This window comes from Nansenia antarctica, assembly GCF_963989245.1.
Source record: "Nansenia antarctica genome assembly, chromosome: 10".
Classification (NCBI taxonomy): Eukaryota; Metazoa; Chordata; class Actinopteri; order Argentiniformes; family Microstomatidae; genus Nansenia; species Nansenia antarctica.
Window position 1 is genome coordinate 12,183,145 of NC_137680.1, and position 18,418 is coordinate 12,201,562.

General features: G+C 45.2%; 1 protein-coding gene across 1 annotated transcript; it reads right to left on the reverse strand.

Moving 5' to 3' along the window:
• Positions 1 to 4,341: 4,341 nt before the first annotated feature.
• vegfaa (vascular endothelial growth factor Aa) lies at positions 4,342 to 13,899 on the reverse strand. Its single transcript, XM_080540803.1, has 7 exons — positions 13,774 to 13,899; positions 12,445 to 12,484; positions 9,945 to 10,141; positions 9,186 to 9,262; positions 8,998 to 9,030; positions 5,464 to 5,595; positions 4,342 to 4,369 (listed from the first exon to the last, which is right to left on the reverse strand). The coding sequence occupies exons 1-7, from the start codon at positions 13,837 to 13,839 to the stop codon at positions 4,348 to 4,350; spliced, it is 567 nt and encodes a 188-aa protein (XP_080396929.1). The 5' UTR covers positions 13,840 to 13,899; the 3' UTR covers positions 4,342 to 4,347.
• Positions 13,900 to 18,418: the final 4,519 nt, after the last annotated feature.

Sequence of the window (18,418 nt, forward strand, 5' to 3'; positions counted from 1 at the left end):
TGACCCCACCAGATGCTGGATATCTTCTCTGGTGATGCTGTGCCAGGCATGTACTGCAGCCATCGTCAGTTGTTGTTTGTTCTGAGGTCTTTTTGCCTAAAATCAGTCAATTAAATCCATGTTCAATTAAGATTTAGATCTGAGGATTGACTTGGCCAGTCAAGACATTTCCACTTCTTGGCCCTGAAAAACAGTATGTTTTGGGTAATTGTTTTACTGTATGATGTAGCACCATCCAATGAATTTGGAGGCAGTTGCTTGCATTCGAGCAGACAAGATATAAGCTCCTGTACACTTCAGAATACATTCTGCTGCTTCCGTCAGCAGTTACAATCATCAATTAAGACCGTAGCAAGTTCTAGTGACAGTTATACATGCCCAAACCTAAAACCCTTGCACCATGTTTCACAGATGAGGTGATATCCTTTAATTTAAATCTTGGGCATGTCCTTTTTTCTCCAAACTTTTCTCTTGCAATCACTCTGGTCCATGCTCATATTCATCTTATCTGTCCACAATACCCTTTTCCAGACCTAAAGTATGCAGGCTTTTTAGGTACTTTTTAGCTAACTGTTACCTGACCATCCTGTTTGAGGATAACTACTGTAATGGTTTGCACCTTGCAGTGAAGTGTCTATAGTTTGTCTGGTGATGTATTCTGCAGATGGTTCACGCCTATATTCAGTTTCATATTAAACTGAGAGAGGCATGAGAACTGAGAGGAGGTACTGTAACATGCTATGCTAGCCTTAAACAATAGGTTCCTTCCTCCTCCTTCTCATCCTCCTCCTCCTCCTCCGCCTGTGTTTATTCCCAGTGAGGTTCTCCTGCTAATATTCCTGTACTGGCAAAGGTGGAATTCATGACATGACATTACCCAAGGTTCTTATGCACTTTAAATAGAGGGGTTCTGTTAACAAATCACAACCCTATCCCTGCACCTCCATGGTTTAGAGAGCAATCTGGCTGAATCATTTGGAAATAATATTGGCACTTGTTTCATTCTGAGGGGAAGTTTCTCTCCCAAGTTTTTGTGTTGGGTCCTGATGATGGAAACTTTATGAAAGCTTCTGGTCACCTGGCTGACTCAACCAAGTCAGTCTCTAGTAGCTTGGTTAGATTATTGGGTTAGTCCTGGATATCAATTTGTCATTCACATCACATAAACTGAATATGGAAAACATCTACATCTCAATGTACCTGATCTTCTTATCTTTACTGGTGTTCCTATGCTCTAAAACACCTGTTAGATGGACAAGTGTTGGTCATGCGCAGGACTACTAGCTACATCTAGCTACATCTACTAACTACATCAGAAGGATACGACCATTCCTCACCAGAGAAGCAGCGCAACTCTTGACCCAGTCACTGGTCATCTCCCGCCTTGATTACTGCAACGTACTCCTGGCTGGGCTCCCCGCCTCTGCCATCAGACCTCTGCAGCTCATCCAGAACGCTGCTGCCCGTCTGGTGTTCAACCTCCCCAAATTCTCTCATGTCACCCCTCTCCTTCGCACCCTGCACTGGCTCCCGATAGCAGCTCACATCAGATTCAAGACCCTGGTGCTTGCATACCAGGCAGCTAAAGGGACAGCCCCTGCCTACCTGAAGTAAAGGGTCACCCCCCAATCTCCAGCCCGTTCACTCCGCTCCTCCACCTCTGCTGGCCAACTGGCCCCACCACCTCTACACTAACAGGGCAGTCATGCTGCCCGATCACGTCTCTTCACGACACTGGCTCTGACACTGCCTAACCCTAACCCTAAGGTGGAATGAGCTTCTATCACAGAGACTGCCAATGGCTCCAGGCCTGAGCTGGATTACTCTTCCTGCTATGACTGGTGGATTGATGATTCACTTGCTTAGTCAAATGTATTGATTGTAAGTCGCTTTGGAATAAGGCGTCTGCTAAATGCCAAAAATGTAAATGTACAGTACTTACATGATATTGTATGTAGGACCTGTGCTACCAATTGTTGGAAATGAGATGCTGTCTTTTACATACTGTGTTGTGATGTATAGATGTTTTTGATACTTGTCGTGTATTGCACTCATGTTTTATATTGTATATATTGGGTTGTGTTTTATATCGTATATACTGTGTTGTGTTTTGTCTACAGACTTGCCTCTGTTCTGCCAATTGGCCAGATCGTCATTGTAAATGAGAATTGGTTCTCAACTGACCTATCTGGTTAAATAAAGGTTAATATTTTTTTATTTTTTTTAAATGCATTACAGCATTTTATGTGGAGGATAATGTATGTGTGGTCATATTTCGTTCACGTTTTTTAAATTGGCTGAGAAAGATTACGTTAATTGCGATTAAGTGTTCTGATTAAATACATTTGGATCGAAAGTGTGGAGGTGATTCAGCACGGTTGAAAAGAGTAGGCTTCCAAACAGAAATCCATTTTTTGTTTAATAAAAAACAATATATTTTCAAAATAAATATGTTTTAATAGTAACACTAAAAACAAAAAAAAGTTAATGTTAATATTGTAAAATCATCATTTTACAGCACCAATAAATATATTAATGTGAAAAGATACTAAAAACGTGGCTGTACATAACAAACACAAAGCATGACACTTAAATACAAATAGAATGTTTCTTTTTTCATCAGAGGGCAAAAGCATTGTCTCTTTCTAATGCCTGTGTTTATCCACCAGTCCATGTCCTGCTCAGGTTGTCCGACCCAGACCAAACCAGGCCGAACTGAGCTAAAGCAAGGTCGGCCACAGTCTTAGTTACAGTCTCAGTGTGGACTTGGCCCACGCTGACCAATGTCATTGAGACCTCACTGCCCTCAGTCCTCCTCATGACGAAGGCTCTTCGTTCGGGCACTCAAGTGCAAAAACACATGTCCCGGACTCCAGTCCAAAACTGCCATTGGAGCGTAATTTCACAAACATGTTTGTGGCAAGGTTACTATGAGTCAAGATTGAGACCATGCTTATGAGCCCCTCTAAACCGACAAGAACATGGCGTTTTCAGGAATGTCAAAGTGTTTTCTTTCTGTTCTTTTTTTTATCATACAAAAAAAAAGCCGTTACAATTCTCCATGTTTTCCCTGGCCAAACAGATTGGTGACAAAGTTGACAGGTGAAGAAGAAAGTCAATTGAACCATAACACTGCATATAAATATATCAATTAAATACACAAAGAATACTGAAAATATTCTAGCATTATAAATTAGATGTAGTGTACTAGACTAGAAAGGGATATTAGGTAAGTATATACAGATCGTTATTTTTGCCATAATAATGAACTATTCTTTCACGTGTGTGTGTGTGTGTGTGTGTGTGTGTGTGTGTGTGTGTGTGTTTGTGTGTGTGTGTGTGCGCGCGTGTGCGTGTGTGTGTGTGTGTGTGTGTGTGTGCAATTATTATCTCTTTGGAAAACATACAAATACATTAAACAAGCAAATGGAGGTTATCGATTTCAACAGTGGCACTGCTCCTTTTCGGACGATGCAATCAAGTTGTTTATGATTCGCTCGTGTCTCCATATATACCTACGTTTAATATCCCTTTAGAAGTATTCTCACACCAAATCCTATTGGGTGTTAGTCAGTACAGTGGTGACATCACATCTCAGAGGGAAATAATAGTTCCGCTAGTTTCTGACAGCTCTCTTAGAACCGTGGACCTGCCATTCTGTCAGCTCAGCAATGAGATCTGCTGTCCTCCTCCTCCTCCCCCTGTCCTCCTCCTCCCCCTGTCCTCCTCCTCCCCCTGTCCTCCTCCTCCCCCTGTCCTCCTCCTCCCCCTGTCCTCCTCCTCCCCCTGTCCTCCTCCTCCCCCTGTCCTCCTCCTCCCCCTGTCCCTCCCTCCCTCCCTCCCTCCGTCTCTTCTGTCAGAGGTCTGAGTAGAGCAGGTCCCATTGCACTTCTCAGTGAAGTTGTGGTCACTATTTTTGCTTAAAATTTCTTTACAGATATAGTATTTCAGATATTCATATCCACAGCAGACCAACATCCAGTGAAGTGTTACATTAAAATAAAACGGATTTTTTCGTGCAGGCCCAAAAACACACTGGCACTGAAACATACCCCATTCACACGCCGGAGGCGCAGTCGTTCTTTATAATGTCTCTTTTTATAATAGCAGCAATACACATTGTCATCGTTCTTTTTAAAATATGTATGTATATATATTAATATCTTAGAAACGTACAACGGCATGATATCTCTCTGTCTTTCGCAGTTGTTTTTCTCTCGTCTTGCTCGTTCTCTCTTGCGTTGTCATTGTCAGTCCATGCAGGGAATGCGTCCTCAGGTTTCAAAGTGCTGTGCCAAGAAAATAGTCCTTCATTTCTATGTCCTCCCCCTCCCCCATCTCCTCGTCTCATCTCCTTGGTTTATCACATCTGTGGATGGCAAGACAGACAGCCGGTTAGAGCAGTAACAAATCATCTTCCAAGGGTGTGTGGTAGCCATGAGCCAATCACATCACTCCAATTCTGTGAAACTCCTCTTCCTCCCCTGACCCCTGCAAACCAATTGGAATCTGCTGGTCACCCCACTCAAATGTATGTGTGTGTGTGTGTGTGTCTAAATCCAGCACTGTGTGGGGGGCCGCTAGAGGTCAGAGGTCAGGGGTGTAGAAGGGTCAGGGGAGGTCACCATGGAAGTCCCACCCCTGCACCAGTTAGCTCTCTATTGGGCCACTGACTGAATACAGCCATAATTTGAGCCAATAGAGATGAGTTTTATTCCGCCAGATTAGTAACTGACTCATAAGTAGGACTATATGAGAAGCAAGCAGCATGGACACCATTTATTTCTAAATTCACTCGATTAAGAGCCTTCTCCAGAATAAGGAACCACACCTGTGAGTGTTAGTGACGTGCATATGTTTTGCCTTCAGTCCTAGTCCTAACTAGTGTAATGCTGACGTATAAACTAGCGCTGTGCTGACGTATAAACATGTATGTCTATTTGTGGTCCAGACTGGTAGAAAGAAAAATCAACAATGAAGGCTAACGTTCCCCTCCCACATAAGTGGTTAAATATATCCATATGATGATGGGAAAGAGATAAGGAGACTATTTTGTGTATTTTCTGGCCTTAAAACCATAAGCCACCATCAAGGGGAATTAAATATGTCATGTTATATATTTGTAGACTACGCTACTGCTAAAATGTTCCTGGATTTTAAAGGGGGCCAACAATTCTAAGATCAAGCATGAGATTCAGCAGGGCAGAAGACTATTCCACATGACAGACAAACAGACAAACACACACACATACACACAAGCAAACAGAGTCCTACACATTCCCATAAACAAACACACCAACAAACACTCACACATATGTATAAGCAAGTGAGAACCATGCATTTCTCAGCAAGAAAAATCCATTTAAGCCAATGACAGGAGTGCAGAAACGGATGAACAGGCAGACGGAGGTATGGAGAAGAGCACAAGGCACGTTGTTTATCATAAATACTTCGTAAACAAACCTGCAAGTTCTTTCGTTTAACTCAAGTTGTCTGGACTTGCAGTCTAACTGTGTGAATTTGCAGGAACATTTACAGGTGAGAGGGTCCTGCACAAACAAGCGCTTTCTTCTCTCTGAGCAAGGCTCACAGTGGCTGCAAGGGAAGCAAAAAGGAGAGAGAGAGAGAGAGAGGTCTAAGCTATAGAGCGTTTCTGGCAGAAAGGGAGGTAGACACAGACACTCATGCACCATCCCCCCAAAAACCCAACCCCTTCTACACCCACAACCCCCACCCAAAACACAGAAGACAAAAAGTGGCCCTTCTTCACACAGTGCCAATGCGCTCTTCCTCTCACTCCAACCTTCAGCATCAATCTGTACACCAAGAGGGCCTGGGTCAACACACCTGATGCCCAACGTTGGAACAACGTTAGTTCAACAGGTTCTGTTGGCCATTGGGTTTTAGGTTAGGAGTGTTACCTGGTTAGGTTGAAGTGTTGTGGAGCATTGTGATTGTGTTAGGAAGAGAGCACGGACAAGGTGTGATGGGGTAAGCATGGGACTGCATCTACACACATGGACCTGACCATGCAAACATTCACACTCTTTCATTCATCCCCTCTTTCTCACTCTCTCTCTCTTTCTCTTTTAAACAGCATGGCAGGTGCATGTGTGATCTAAGAGAAGCAACGTAGAAAATGAACATCTGCACTTATGCACACATGATCCTGTATACACACACACACACACACACACACATACACACACACACACACACACACACAGGTTTATGTGTGATAAGGCAAAGTCCATCAGCAGCAACACAGAACACATAAAGCTCTCCCTTCCCTTCCCTTCCTGATCCCACACTATAACACACTGAGTGTCTACGATGGGATGTTAAGATGACATGTTTCATGGAGTTTGGCAGTGCCATGTAGGGATTATAGAAATACACATCGTAAATCTACTGAAATCTCATGAATGAAGTCAAAGCAGACGCACGCTATATCCGGTGCTTCAAGATGCAGTATCTTTTACCAAGCTGACGTGAAACGGTGGGAGTGGGAGAGGGGTCACGCACCGGAGACAGGGACAGAGACATTGGAGTGCTACGATGAACCCAGACCAGACAAGAGAGCTTAGACAAGCTATACTTTTGTCTCAGACGACTCTTGTTTATTCAACACAACAGTATGGAGTAAGGCCAGATTTCAGTAAGCCGTCACATCTACCTCACACTGACAGACCTCCCTGTATGAAAACAGGAACATCACAACCCCAAGCAGGCTGTTATCTGTCCACCACTCAAGGTTACAGTCGTCCCGCAAACCCAACATGAACCCACTGTCTGTCTGACAAGACAAGTCACTTACTGCTATCATAAAGACTAGGGGTATTGGCAGATCTATCGTCTGAAGCAAAAAAAAGCAACATGGAAACAAATAAGGAACTCCTCGCAGCACAAAGACTCAACTCAACTCTTGGTACCCAACAGACCGAGGATTAGTGCAGGTTTAGTGGAGAGCCGAAGATAACAGCCATGCTTTATAAAAGGACAGACACCATTACCTCACAGTCTCTCACCTCAACGTCACAATACCGCTCTCGCCCCCGGACTTAACTTGTTGTGCGTACGTCAGAGAAGAAAAAAACTAAAGTAAAAATGTTTTTAAAAAAGGAGCCTCATGCCAGCAAGAGAGGTTTTTTTCGAGGGGATTTTTTTTCACTAGAAACAAACAAGTTCCTCCAAAATCAAGCCAACCATGATGAAAGACAGCGTGCCGACGCCGCGTAGATACACCCCAGAGGCGCCGACGCTGGCATAGGCCTCAGCCACGGCCCTCCTGCCAGTCTGTCTCTCTTTCTCTTTCTTTCTCTTTCTCTTTTTTTGGCCATTGCCCCTGGAAGATAGAGAAGAGGGCAGAAGAGAGAGAGAGAGAGAGAGAGAGAGAGAGAGAGAGAGAGAAAGAGAGAGAGAGAGAGAGAGAGGACACCTGAGAGGAGGCCGGGAGAGGGACACTCATGCAGTGAATTGAATCAATAAACGCTGAGCCAAAGGGGAGGTAATCAATCTACAGGGCATCTGCTTTCTAATCTACTCTGCTCATTAGCAGGGGTGTATTGATCGCCATGCTCAGAGGCGATGTTTAGACGCGTGTGTGTGTGTCTGTGTGGGTCTGTGTGTGTCTGCGTGTGTGAGTCCTCTCTCCCTGTCCTCCATCCGAGGATGCTACGTGCTGGGCTGCCTACGTGCGTTGTGACAGGCAGACGTGCGTGTGTGTGTTTCACCTCAGCCTCATGACAAAGGGATTTGACTCAGCCCTCTCTCAGCTAACTCCACCGATTCCTTTGGCTTTAACCCCGTGAGGTGCAGTCTGGAACACACGCACTCCTCTTATCCAATTAAATAAAGGCACGTTTTCTGACCTGCCACTGAGATGGCTAAAGACACACACACACACACACACACGCGCACACACACACACGCGCGCACACACACACACGCACACACACCCCTGTGTCAACACGGACAGTCATGTCTTTTCTGCCTCCGTCTCCAAGCTCATCCACTATTTACAACACTAAAAATAAAATTGGGGTTAATGGCATGACACCTGTTGCTATGATTAGACTGCAGAGGTAGCTGAGAAGGGCCGAGGGTCAGGCTTGAGCAACTGGAGTTGTGAGAAGGCGAGGAGGTACGGTCGTGGCCAGGGGTGGTCTGGAGCACCAGCTATACCTCCCACCCCCTACTGTTACAGCCGCACCGTAAAGCACTAAACCAACCGCCATAAAACAGGAGAGAACAGAAAGAAAAGAAAAGAAACAGACACTCGAAAACAGACTCTCTTATCAGCCCGCAACAAGAGCGTACTGATAGAGGAGGGAGAGAGGCTGTTCTTTTCCATAAGGTGTGTGCTGCTGTTGTTGGGTCCCGTAACTCCCACGAGGGAGGCACGAAGGGAACATGAAGAACTTGGCCTCTCCCTCTCTCCCTCCCTCCCTCCCCCCCCTCTCTCTCTCTTTCTCCCTGCCATTACCACCCCCCCTCACATACACAAACACACACACACACACACACGTTCAGTAGTGCCGCTGTATGCGGTGGTGTACTGCATATTTCCCACCACAATGCGAGGGAGAAGGGTGAAAAGATACCGCACCTTCACTGTCACTGTTTCTGTTACTTGTTAGCATTTAGTGTTAGCATCACACAAGAGGGCTTGCTAGTACCACAATGTCCAGCTGACTGCTTCTCATTTAAAATTCAACACTGACCAGTCAACACGAGAAATACATTGGACATAAGAACACTGATTGGATGGTGAGGATTGGGTCCAGCCCCTCTGTGTTCAGTAAAGTGGGGGTATGGGAGTATCATTGGCCGATAAACCAATCAAACGATTTGGATGTTGTGTGTGGTTGTTTGTCATGGCCTGTCACATGTGCCAGTTTCCATAGGAGGGTGGGTGGAGCTTCACTGAACACAGAGACCACCCTCCACTCATAACCTCAAAATACCAAACAATATCAACACAAAACATGTACTTACTTTTCTTTCTTTGCTTTCACCTCTGGCTTTTGTCTGAAACGAAGAGATAAGAGAGAACAAAACTGTGAGATTCATGTTCTACTTTGAAGTCATCAGTTAAGACAGGCTGTGATGCCAAATATGGACCAGTTAATAATAATTATAATTATAATAATAATATTTGATTCTGATATTTGAGCGATTCTTACCTGCATTCACATGTTCGATGTTCTGTGAAACTTAATTGAAAATTATGTTGTGATACTCTCTGTCTCACTCGTATTACCTGTTGAGGAACACAGACAAGAGAAAAAAGACACATTGCTTAGATTAAACATGCTTCACAGGGCTCCCTCCACTTATCTGCCCCTCCCACAGCCCATCCCAATTCCTTTCTATAACTTAAATTCGGCTACGGATCTCAATGTTCACATTGCAGCGACCACGGCCTGACAACTCACTGACCACTGGCTAAGTGAGGACTGACCAACGTCGTAGCGAGCTATGTGCTCTATCACATTCCTATAGAGTATTCCTAGACCATGCCAGCAGTGGGTCTCTCTTGGCAGAGGCCAAGGGAGACTTTGACCACATAAACAGGGGCGTAAACAGGCTGTGCATGGGTAAACAAAATAGCTGACATGCCAGGCAGTCACGGCTGCCTCACTCTTTCCAATACGATGGAAAAGAGGACAAAGAACCAGAGGGAGAAAGGGAGAGTGAGAGAGAGAAGAGAGGCAACAGTAAGATGAAGGGAAAGATGGACTGTGTCAGAAGAGAGCGAGCTGATGAGACAGAGAGAGAGAGAGAGAGAGGAAGGAAATAGTGACAGTGAGAGAGAGCTAATGAGATTTGCAGTAACATGTCTATCACATCGGTCTCTCCTCTCTCTCAACCATAAGCAAGTCCCAGATGCCCCACCCCCACCCCCACCCCCGGTCCCTAGTGAGAGTCGCCTCCCCGCTCACCTCCATGGTAACATTGCGTGTCTCCGTAGGGACACACTCCAGCGCCTCGTCGTTGCAGCAGCCTCCGCAGCGCATGAGAACCACACAGGAGGGGATGTAGGTGTGCTCGATCTCGTCCGGATACTCCTGGAAGATGTCCACCAGTGTCTCCCGCGACCGACACATGCTCTTGTTATAGACCTCCATGAACGGGACCACTGGAGAAAGATGAGGAAGAGGGGGGGGGTTAGTCTGGTTCCTCATCAACATCATCATCATCATCATCATCATCATCATCATCATCAATTGTCATCATAGCTATCTTTTAGTGTCAGTGTGATGCCGTAACGCCACTACTGTACAATGCATTCATCTTCCTTTGTGAAACATTTTTCTCTTTTTTTCCCCTTTAGTTTTTCATCCTTTTGTAAATCACCCCTCCTTCTTCCCTCATTCCGATTCTGTCCTTTTTTTCCCTCTTTATCCTAATTCTTCATTCCTTGTCTCCTTCCTCTAACCCCCCCCCCACCCCCCACCCCCCCCCCCCCCCCCTGTCATCCTCTCTTTTCCCCTTAGTTCCGCTGTGCTGTGGAGGAGAGCACTTGTGCTCCTTTGTCCCAGTGGAAAGGTACAGGCGTTCATTTCCTGAGTGGTGCCCATTACTAAAGCCAGCTTAGTGGATAAACAATGCCACAGATCTGTGGCTTCATATACAACAATGATGTCTATTGTGCTGACGAGGGTCTTCACTTTGCCCGGCAAAACGAAACAAAATCATGTCCAACCTGCTCACGGTTCTAAAGCCCACCACCACACACAGGCATACCCACACACAGGCACAACACATCTACAATCTTAAGATGTGGGTGTTACAAATTCACTCCTATATGTTGTATACACACACACACACACACAAACACACTCACAAGTCTCCTGACTATCCCTTGCTGTACCTACCCCTCCATATCCCAGAATAATCTCTCTACCATTCAGTGGATTGGTTTCCCAGTGACCCCTGACCCCCGAGTCGACAGGGCAACCTCTGACCTCAGGCAGTGTGGCGCCAGGATTCACCTCCATCATGTGACTCTGACGAGCCCACCCTCGAGTGGCAGGCCTGCTCCTGGCCAAGCGCTATAACAACATCCTACTAAACTAAACTAAACCACTGCCAGAGCTGTCTCTGTTCTCCAGTCCAAAACCTCTGCCATAGCTGGCTCTTTTATGCTCTCTGCTCTCCAACCATTGGCTTGGCCCTGGGCTGGTCTTGGCTTGATGTTTCAACAACATCCTTATCGAAAATAAACCACTACCAGACCTGGCTGTGTTCTCCAGTCTCACCCCCTGCCTTTGCTGCCCATTCTCTCCCAAGTCTCTCTGGCTCTCCTCTCTCTGCTCTGCTCTCCAGCCTCTGCTAGCCCCTGGATGACCTGGCCTGGCCAGCAGATGCAGTGGGGAGTGGTGGGTCCTCCCCCTCCCTCTCTCCCCAGACCCCAGGCTAGCACCTGCTCTCACAGGAGACGATCCGACCAGAGCCATCCAGGCCACGGATGCCCAGGCCCAGCCCAGGCCTAGCCTGAAGGCCTGTGTATGGGGGAGAAACTGAGTCTGTCTGTCTGTCTGTCTGTCTGTCTGTGTGACACTGTCAGAGAGAGCAGCCCAAGGTCACTACAGCCCCACACATCTCCCTGTCTCACCGGAGCCCCAGTGTCTCTCTGCACACAGCTGCTCTGCTGCACACTGTCTGGGTCGAAGGAAAAGTCATCTATTTGTTTTTGTGTGATTGTGTGTGTGTGTGTGTGTGTGTGTGTGTGTGTGTGTGTGTGTGTGTGAAGGTCAGGAGTCCACAGGTGTTAGAGGAAGGGAGTAGCTGCCCTTGTCCTCCTGACAATAACAAAACATCCACAATCCATCTTGGATTTTCTCCAGCCCAGGATGCACCACGTCCACTACACTGACCAATAACAGGCCTAACCTTGGGCACTGCTAATAAGTGAACCAGAACTACACTTAGTCACACTGTCCATAAACAAACATGACCATGAGCGTATGGCCTTGGGCCAAGGCTGGCTGTTGTGTCCAATATTAATGAACCCACTTGACCATGTGTGTGTTCACTGTGTAACTGAATCTCAGAGGATGAGGGGAAAAAAATGAAAGAGAATTCTGCAGTGTAAAAATATATCTTCACATACAGTGGAGTGATTCGGGTCTGAAAGTCCCAAGTTCCAAAGTCCCAAGTCAGGCCTTTTCATTAAAAGCCAGTTTATCTAGACCTCAACAACAAGTACAACAGTACTATAACTCTCAACTCACTGAAATGGAAGGGGAGCTGTGAGACAACTGCATAAGGAGGACTCATTGAAAACCATGAATGATAGACAACAGACTATTTGAAGTGAAGACCTATTCTGCGTATGTCCACTAGGTGGCTGTACATCCACCTCATTCACTGGGGGGGGGGGGGGTTCGGCAATAGGCAATATTGTATTTAGAATACGTTTTCACATGCGGTACTTACCATTTTTACTCTTCTCCCCTTCCTTGGGTATGTGGGCAGTCTGCAAAAGACATTACAGATCAATCAGAAAAAGCACTTCAACATTCCACATCCACAATATAGGCTAATGACTGTATAATATTTTTCAAAAGCTGAAGTCATGCCGTTTTATTTGAGTCTGTAACGATCTTAATGGGACTGAAGATTCCTGATTTAAGACTAGGCCTGAATATTTTTCCGGTCAAAAATTAATTAATCGGTGGAAGTATATGATGTGGGAAGACTAGACCTACAATATATGACAACTACAATATTTGGCTTCTTATGGCATCTACTCCATATTGAATATTTTCCCGCCTATAGGCAAGTGCGTCTATTGCTGCGCTCCAGTCACGTTACCGACTGGTGCAACAGCTCCCCGATATTGCGTGAGAAACCGGCCGGTTAGATTTCACAGTTAGATTTCACCGCTTCAGGGCAAAGGGTAGGCCTATTGTGAACGTTTCAGGTTGTATGTTTATAATTAAAAAGAGAGAGACTAGGATATTTCTTAGACTACATGCCAATTGTACTGAATTTAAGTAATTGTAGTCTAATAATTGCAATCAATAACCCAAGTAGGTCTAATGAGCGTGCCTAGTTAAAGTGAAATGCATGTGCACCCCCTCCCCTCTCTGTTCGGTCCTTCGGCTGGATAGAAGACAGACAGGGGCCCAACAGGTTTCCGCTAAAGTGCTGCATGGTGGAGTTTGGACTTTGCTTTTCCTCACATAAAACGAGAGACATTAAGCTACAAGGGGAATTGTGTTGTCGTGATTTACAGGATCTAATCGAAATTGTAACTCAAACTCCATTATTATGTTCACAAAATAATGCTATCAGGTGATACAATTGTATGTTGTTTGGAGTATAATAATCATAATAATAATCATAATAATAATAATTATTATTATAATTATAAATAAATGTATTAGTATCATTATGTCATTGCAGCTTTAATTGCCTCATACACTATATCACTTTTCATCAACTTTTCCCAATAAACTTCGGTCACGCATGGTTATCAACAATTCACCACTGAGATAAGTGAAGGAGAAATAAAGAATACATTATCGTGGCTACTACCAACAGCCCACTGTTGGTTGGCACTATTGGCAACAAGCGGGTTCAGCTCATTAATGAAACATGAACAGCATTATACTCCTGATTCATCAAATAGATTCGACCCCCCCCCCCCCTCCACACACACACACACACACACACACACACACACACACACACACACACACACACACACACACACACACACACACACACACACACGCCCCGGTATTTAGATGAAACGCTCACCTTTGCAGCAGTGATATGGAGAAGCGCTACAAAAAGTAATCGTACCAGACTGACAACAAAGTCCATGGTTGTAATTCCAAAGGAGAGTACCGTTGTATTAAAATCTCAGCTGTCGTTTGGCTCACAATACACCAAGGATGAAAAAAACCACACACACAAAAAAAAGAACAATAATTTTTCGATAGCCTGGGTTATAGTAAAACCAAATCCATATCGCCCACTCAGGAAGGCTGTGCCACCTGAGCGGAATCCGTCAGAATGAATTTCTTATAATCGCCTCCAAAGATTCTCAGCGGGTACCCCCCCAGAGAAGCGGTACATCCAAAATGCGTCGGTTATCCTAAGAGTCTTCCCAAGATGTCAGTATTCTAGATCCACATTAGAATTAAAAAAAATCCCTGAATAAACAGAGATTCCCCTCGGAGACTCAATTTGATGAAACTTTCTCAAGTCAAACTTTGTAATTCAACTTTGCGCAGTTGGTGTTACCGTGCGAACCCAGTGGCAAGGTACTGAGCTCATTAATCACAAAAGCGACAGGGGGGCACAACGTTTGCCGGGTACAAAGTGATCCGTTAGCAATCCTCTTTGAAAACGCACTGAAATTCTCCCTTATCTCGTTTGGACTTGTTTTTCTATGAGCCTACTGTGCCTCTGTTTGTCTACAAGGTTCGGGATATCCAGGCGCAGAATATGGAGATCTTGTCAGCCACCTCCGTTCCCCACTCGTGTAGCGCGTTACTGTTCTATGGCTATTGAGAATGGGACGGTATAACTGTGGGGCCAGGACTGCGCTGATTGGACAGATAGCAAATGTGGGCGGGAGATGGGGGGGGGGGGAGAGAAGGGGCGCTCTGAGTGAAGCCACAATGTTGAACACCGTTGTTCACGCGGTAGGCCTATCATATTGGGCAGAACAGTCAGAATGTTGACACAAAACGTTAAAACATGACTTTGGAAAAGTAAAGTAGTCAGGTAGTCATATTGGCCATGTACTAGAAGTTAGGCTACCTGTCTGAGCGTATGCGTGAATTCAGTATGAGGTTAGCATAACCTACCCTGGCCTATAATAACCTATTATATTAATGCATCAACAAGCTGCGAATCATAATGTTATATGATAATAATTTTTGCAGAAACAGAAAAAAAGAACTTCGTTTTGAAGAAACAATTTGTCCATTTCCGAGACGCAGACATGGTCGCCTATTTATTTGTTCTATTGTGCGCGTAAAACGTGGCGCGCTTGGGGAGATGCCAGCACAGCCTTCTATTGATTAGCCATTAAAAAAAAAAAAAAGACTGTGTATTATGTCTACAATTGTGCCACATTACATTTTGGCATCCTTCAGACAAAACAGGTAAATGGCGTTTTATATGGCTTTCCTTTAACTCGTCCAAAAGTTAAACACAGGATATTCATTGGATACTATGGCGTTGCATCATGTGTAGCAGGATCGTCATCATGGAATGTCTTGACTTTTACTGTAGTTTCAAGTTAAGCCTTACAAATGTTACTGGATGTCCCTAAGAATGGCACTTCAATGTTCAGCTGTGCCTCAAGAGGATCCTAGGCCTGGCTGAGTTAACAGACTCAATACTAATGGGAACATAGCAGCCACTTGATTGTAAGTCTGCTGTATACTGTCTTGCATGGACAATTAGTTTCATGCTGTTTTGTCTGGTCTGTCAAGCATTCCAAAGAAGTGCATAATCAGATGTCATTCAAAACATATGGGATTTATTACACCAAAAACATTGAGGGAATGTCTCTAACTCAGTATTCTGCCACACACACGCACACGCACACGCACACGCACACGCACACGCACGCACACACACACACACACACACACACACACACACACACACACACACACACACACACACTACCCTGCCACACTCTCAGTCTCAGTTCCTCATTTCATTGCCCCGCACCTTCACTCTCAGACCCTCATCTTAAACATGAAGAAGACAGTTCCCCGAACCCCCTTCCCCCTTCCCCCCCCCCCCCCAACCCCAACACCACCCCCTTTGTACCCCAGTGGAAGTATGCTTGTTCCCCATTCACCGCTACATTGCCCCAGTATTCATCCGTCACAGAGATGGGTCACTGCTCTCTCTCTCTCTCTCTCTCTCTCTCTCTCTCTCTCTCTCTCTCTCTCTCTCTCTCTCTCTCTCTCTCTCTCTCTCTCTCTCTCAAACACCACTTCAATGGAAGCCCTTCACAGAGTTTCCATGGTTTCTGGCCTCTCTAACTTTCCTCTCTGTTCTTCTCGGTTGTCGTTCCTTCCCTTCTTTCTCACGTGAGATGGGATCTCTCCATACAGACTACAGAGGAGAGACCCAGAGCTGTGGAGAGACCCAGGGCAGAGGAGAGACCCAGGGCTGTGGAAGGCTCTTAACGGGTTGATTAGCTTCCTGAAGCTTCTAAAGGAGCTTCAATATCGATTTAATGAGAGTTTGGTTAATTGTTCTGTCCAGCCCAGGATTTCCCTCTCATCTATAAACACTCGCTCATACACAGGTAAACCCATTACTCTTCTACATGGCCACATACACTAAGTCAGGTTTTTTTTTAAATAATTTTGACCAACAATCAAACACTGAATTTGAATCCATAAAGAAGAAAACATCCTATCTAACTATATTGAGAGTGGGAAAACAGGGACATTCTAGTATATTTCCAACTATGGAAAAGTACACTTATTCAAAGATTGACTGACATGTCAAATTGCTATTGTGAAGCATAGAAAGATTTTCCATGACCAATGTTTGATGAGTAAAGAGTGAGGCCATTGAACATATTCCTAATGCATGCATAGACGCTCACTCACGCTTACACACATACTTGACAATGAAGGGTCTGGCATTAGATAGCATATCCAGTTGTTGGCACTACATGATTTTTTCCAATACACTTATTTTTGATATAGGTCTGCTTCATTTCCTGCAGAGTTGTAATCGTGTCGGTAGTGGTTGAGTATGAAAGCATGTGAAAGCAATGTCTTTTTCTTTTATAAATGTGAAACAGCAGGTGCTGAATTAATTCCTCCCTTAGTCTAAAGAAAGCACTGATTTATATAACCTGTAGAGGACACTGTGGAGTCATTTTGAGTGTAATTTGTCAGTGAAATAATATGATTTCTAACACATATTTGTACTCAAAACACATTCTGTTTCCATAACAAAGACAAAGTACATTTCCCCCTGTTTGTTGTTTCCCATTTCTGGAAGTGTTGGCCTAGTTGTTATGTCTCTCTCTCTTACACACACACACACACGCACCCACACACACACACCCACACACACGCCCCCCCCCCCCCCACACACACACACACACACACACACCCACCCACACACGCACGCACGCACGCACGCACACACACACACACACACACACACACACACACACGCACGCACGCACACACGCACGTACACACACACACACACACGCACAGTATGTGTGTCTGTCACCTGTACTTTGACTTTTCTCTCTTCTCTAACTCTATTTGTTCACATTTCACCTGCAGTCCATTCCAACCTCAGTGTGTACTACACAGTATGCCGTCTCTGATACGTCTATATACTGTAATATACGTGTCGTTTGATCTCTCTTAGTTTATGAATGAACAACATACTGTATGAAGCTTTGAAAATGGATGGATTACATTCTGCATGTCTGCTTTGTGCTGATGCAGCAACACTTGGACTCCCATTGTGTAGGTACATGATGTCCCCTCTCGGCTGTCTTGTCTAAGTGGGTCTCAGGTCTGTGCTCTGTCAAGGTCCTGTCTCCTGTTCTTTTATCTCCTGCCGTGGTTCTAGGTCTGCTGCTCCAGTTGTTTCGTCTCTGACAGATCTGGTCATATGTGAACTTGTACAAAGTATACTGATATAACCCTGTTTTTATTATAGTAATCATAATACAGTATGGATTAGGGTTATCAAGCATCTGTGAATAAGAATTGTTATGCCTCTGCTTGCTCTTTAGGGTTCATGGCTGGGTTGTTTTCATGCAGTCGTGGTTCAACAAATGAAATTAGTTTGATTTGATAAAAATAAAGAAAATCGTGTTTTACTCTGCCCAGTTGGCCGTGTCAAAACGTCACACACTTCACCTCACCACTGATTCCGCCTGATCTCTGTAAGCCTGAAGGTCAAAGATACAGCTCACCCCCCCCACCCCTACCCATTCCCCCCCCACACCCTACCACAACCCTCCTCGTCCTGGTCTGTAATCCTGAGGGCCGGCCGGAGGCCCATAAGACCTCTCACATGCTCTCTGTGAAAATATTTAGTCTGGACGCGACGTCCAGGGGAGTCACAATGATAACATATGCACCCGCAGATCAAGACCAGGGCTGGGAAACCCATCACACCACGAGGGCAGGGGTGTGTGTCTCTGTGTGTGTGTGTGCGTGTGTGTGTGTGTGTGTGTGTGGCAGGGGGGGGGGGGTAAGGGGAGCAGGAGAACAGCAATGGGAATGAGCTGGGGATAAGGGGAAACTAGAAACCAGAAACCAGTTACACCATGAGTGGAGGAGTGAGAGAGAAGTGAGAAAATAGAGGAGGAAAGAAACAAGAAGAAGGGGGTTAAGAGGAAATCCATCAAACCACGGACTGGAGAGGAGGAGGAGGAGGAGGA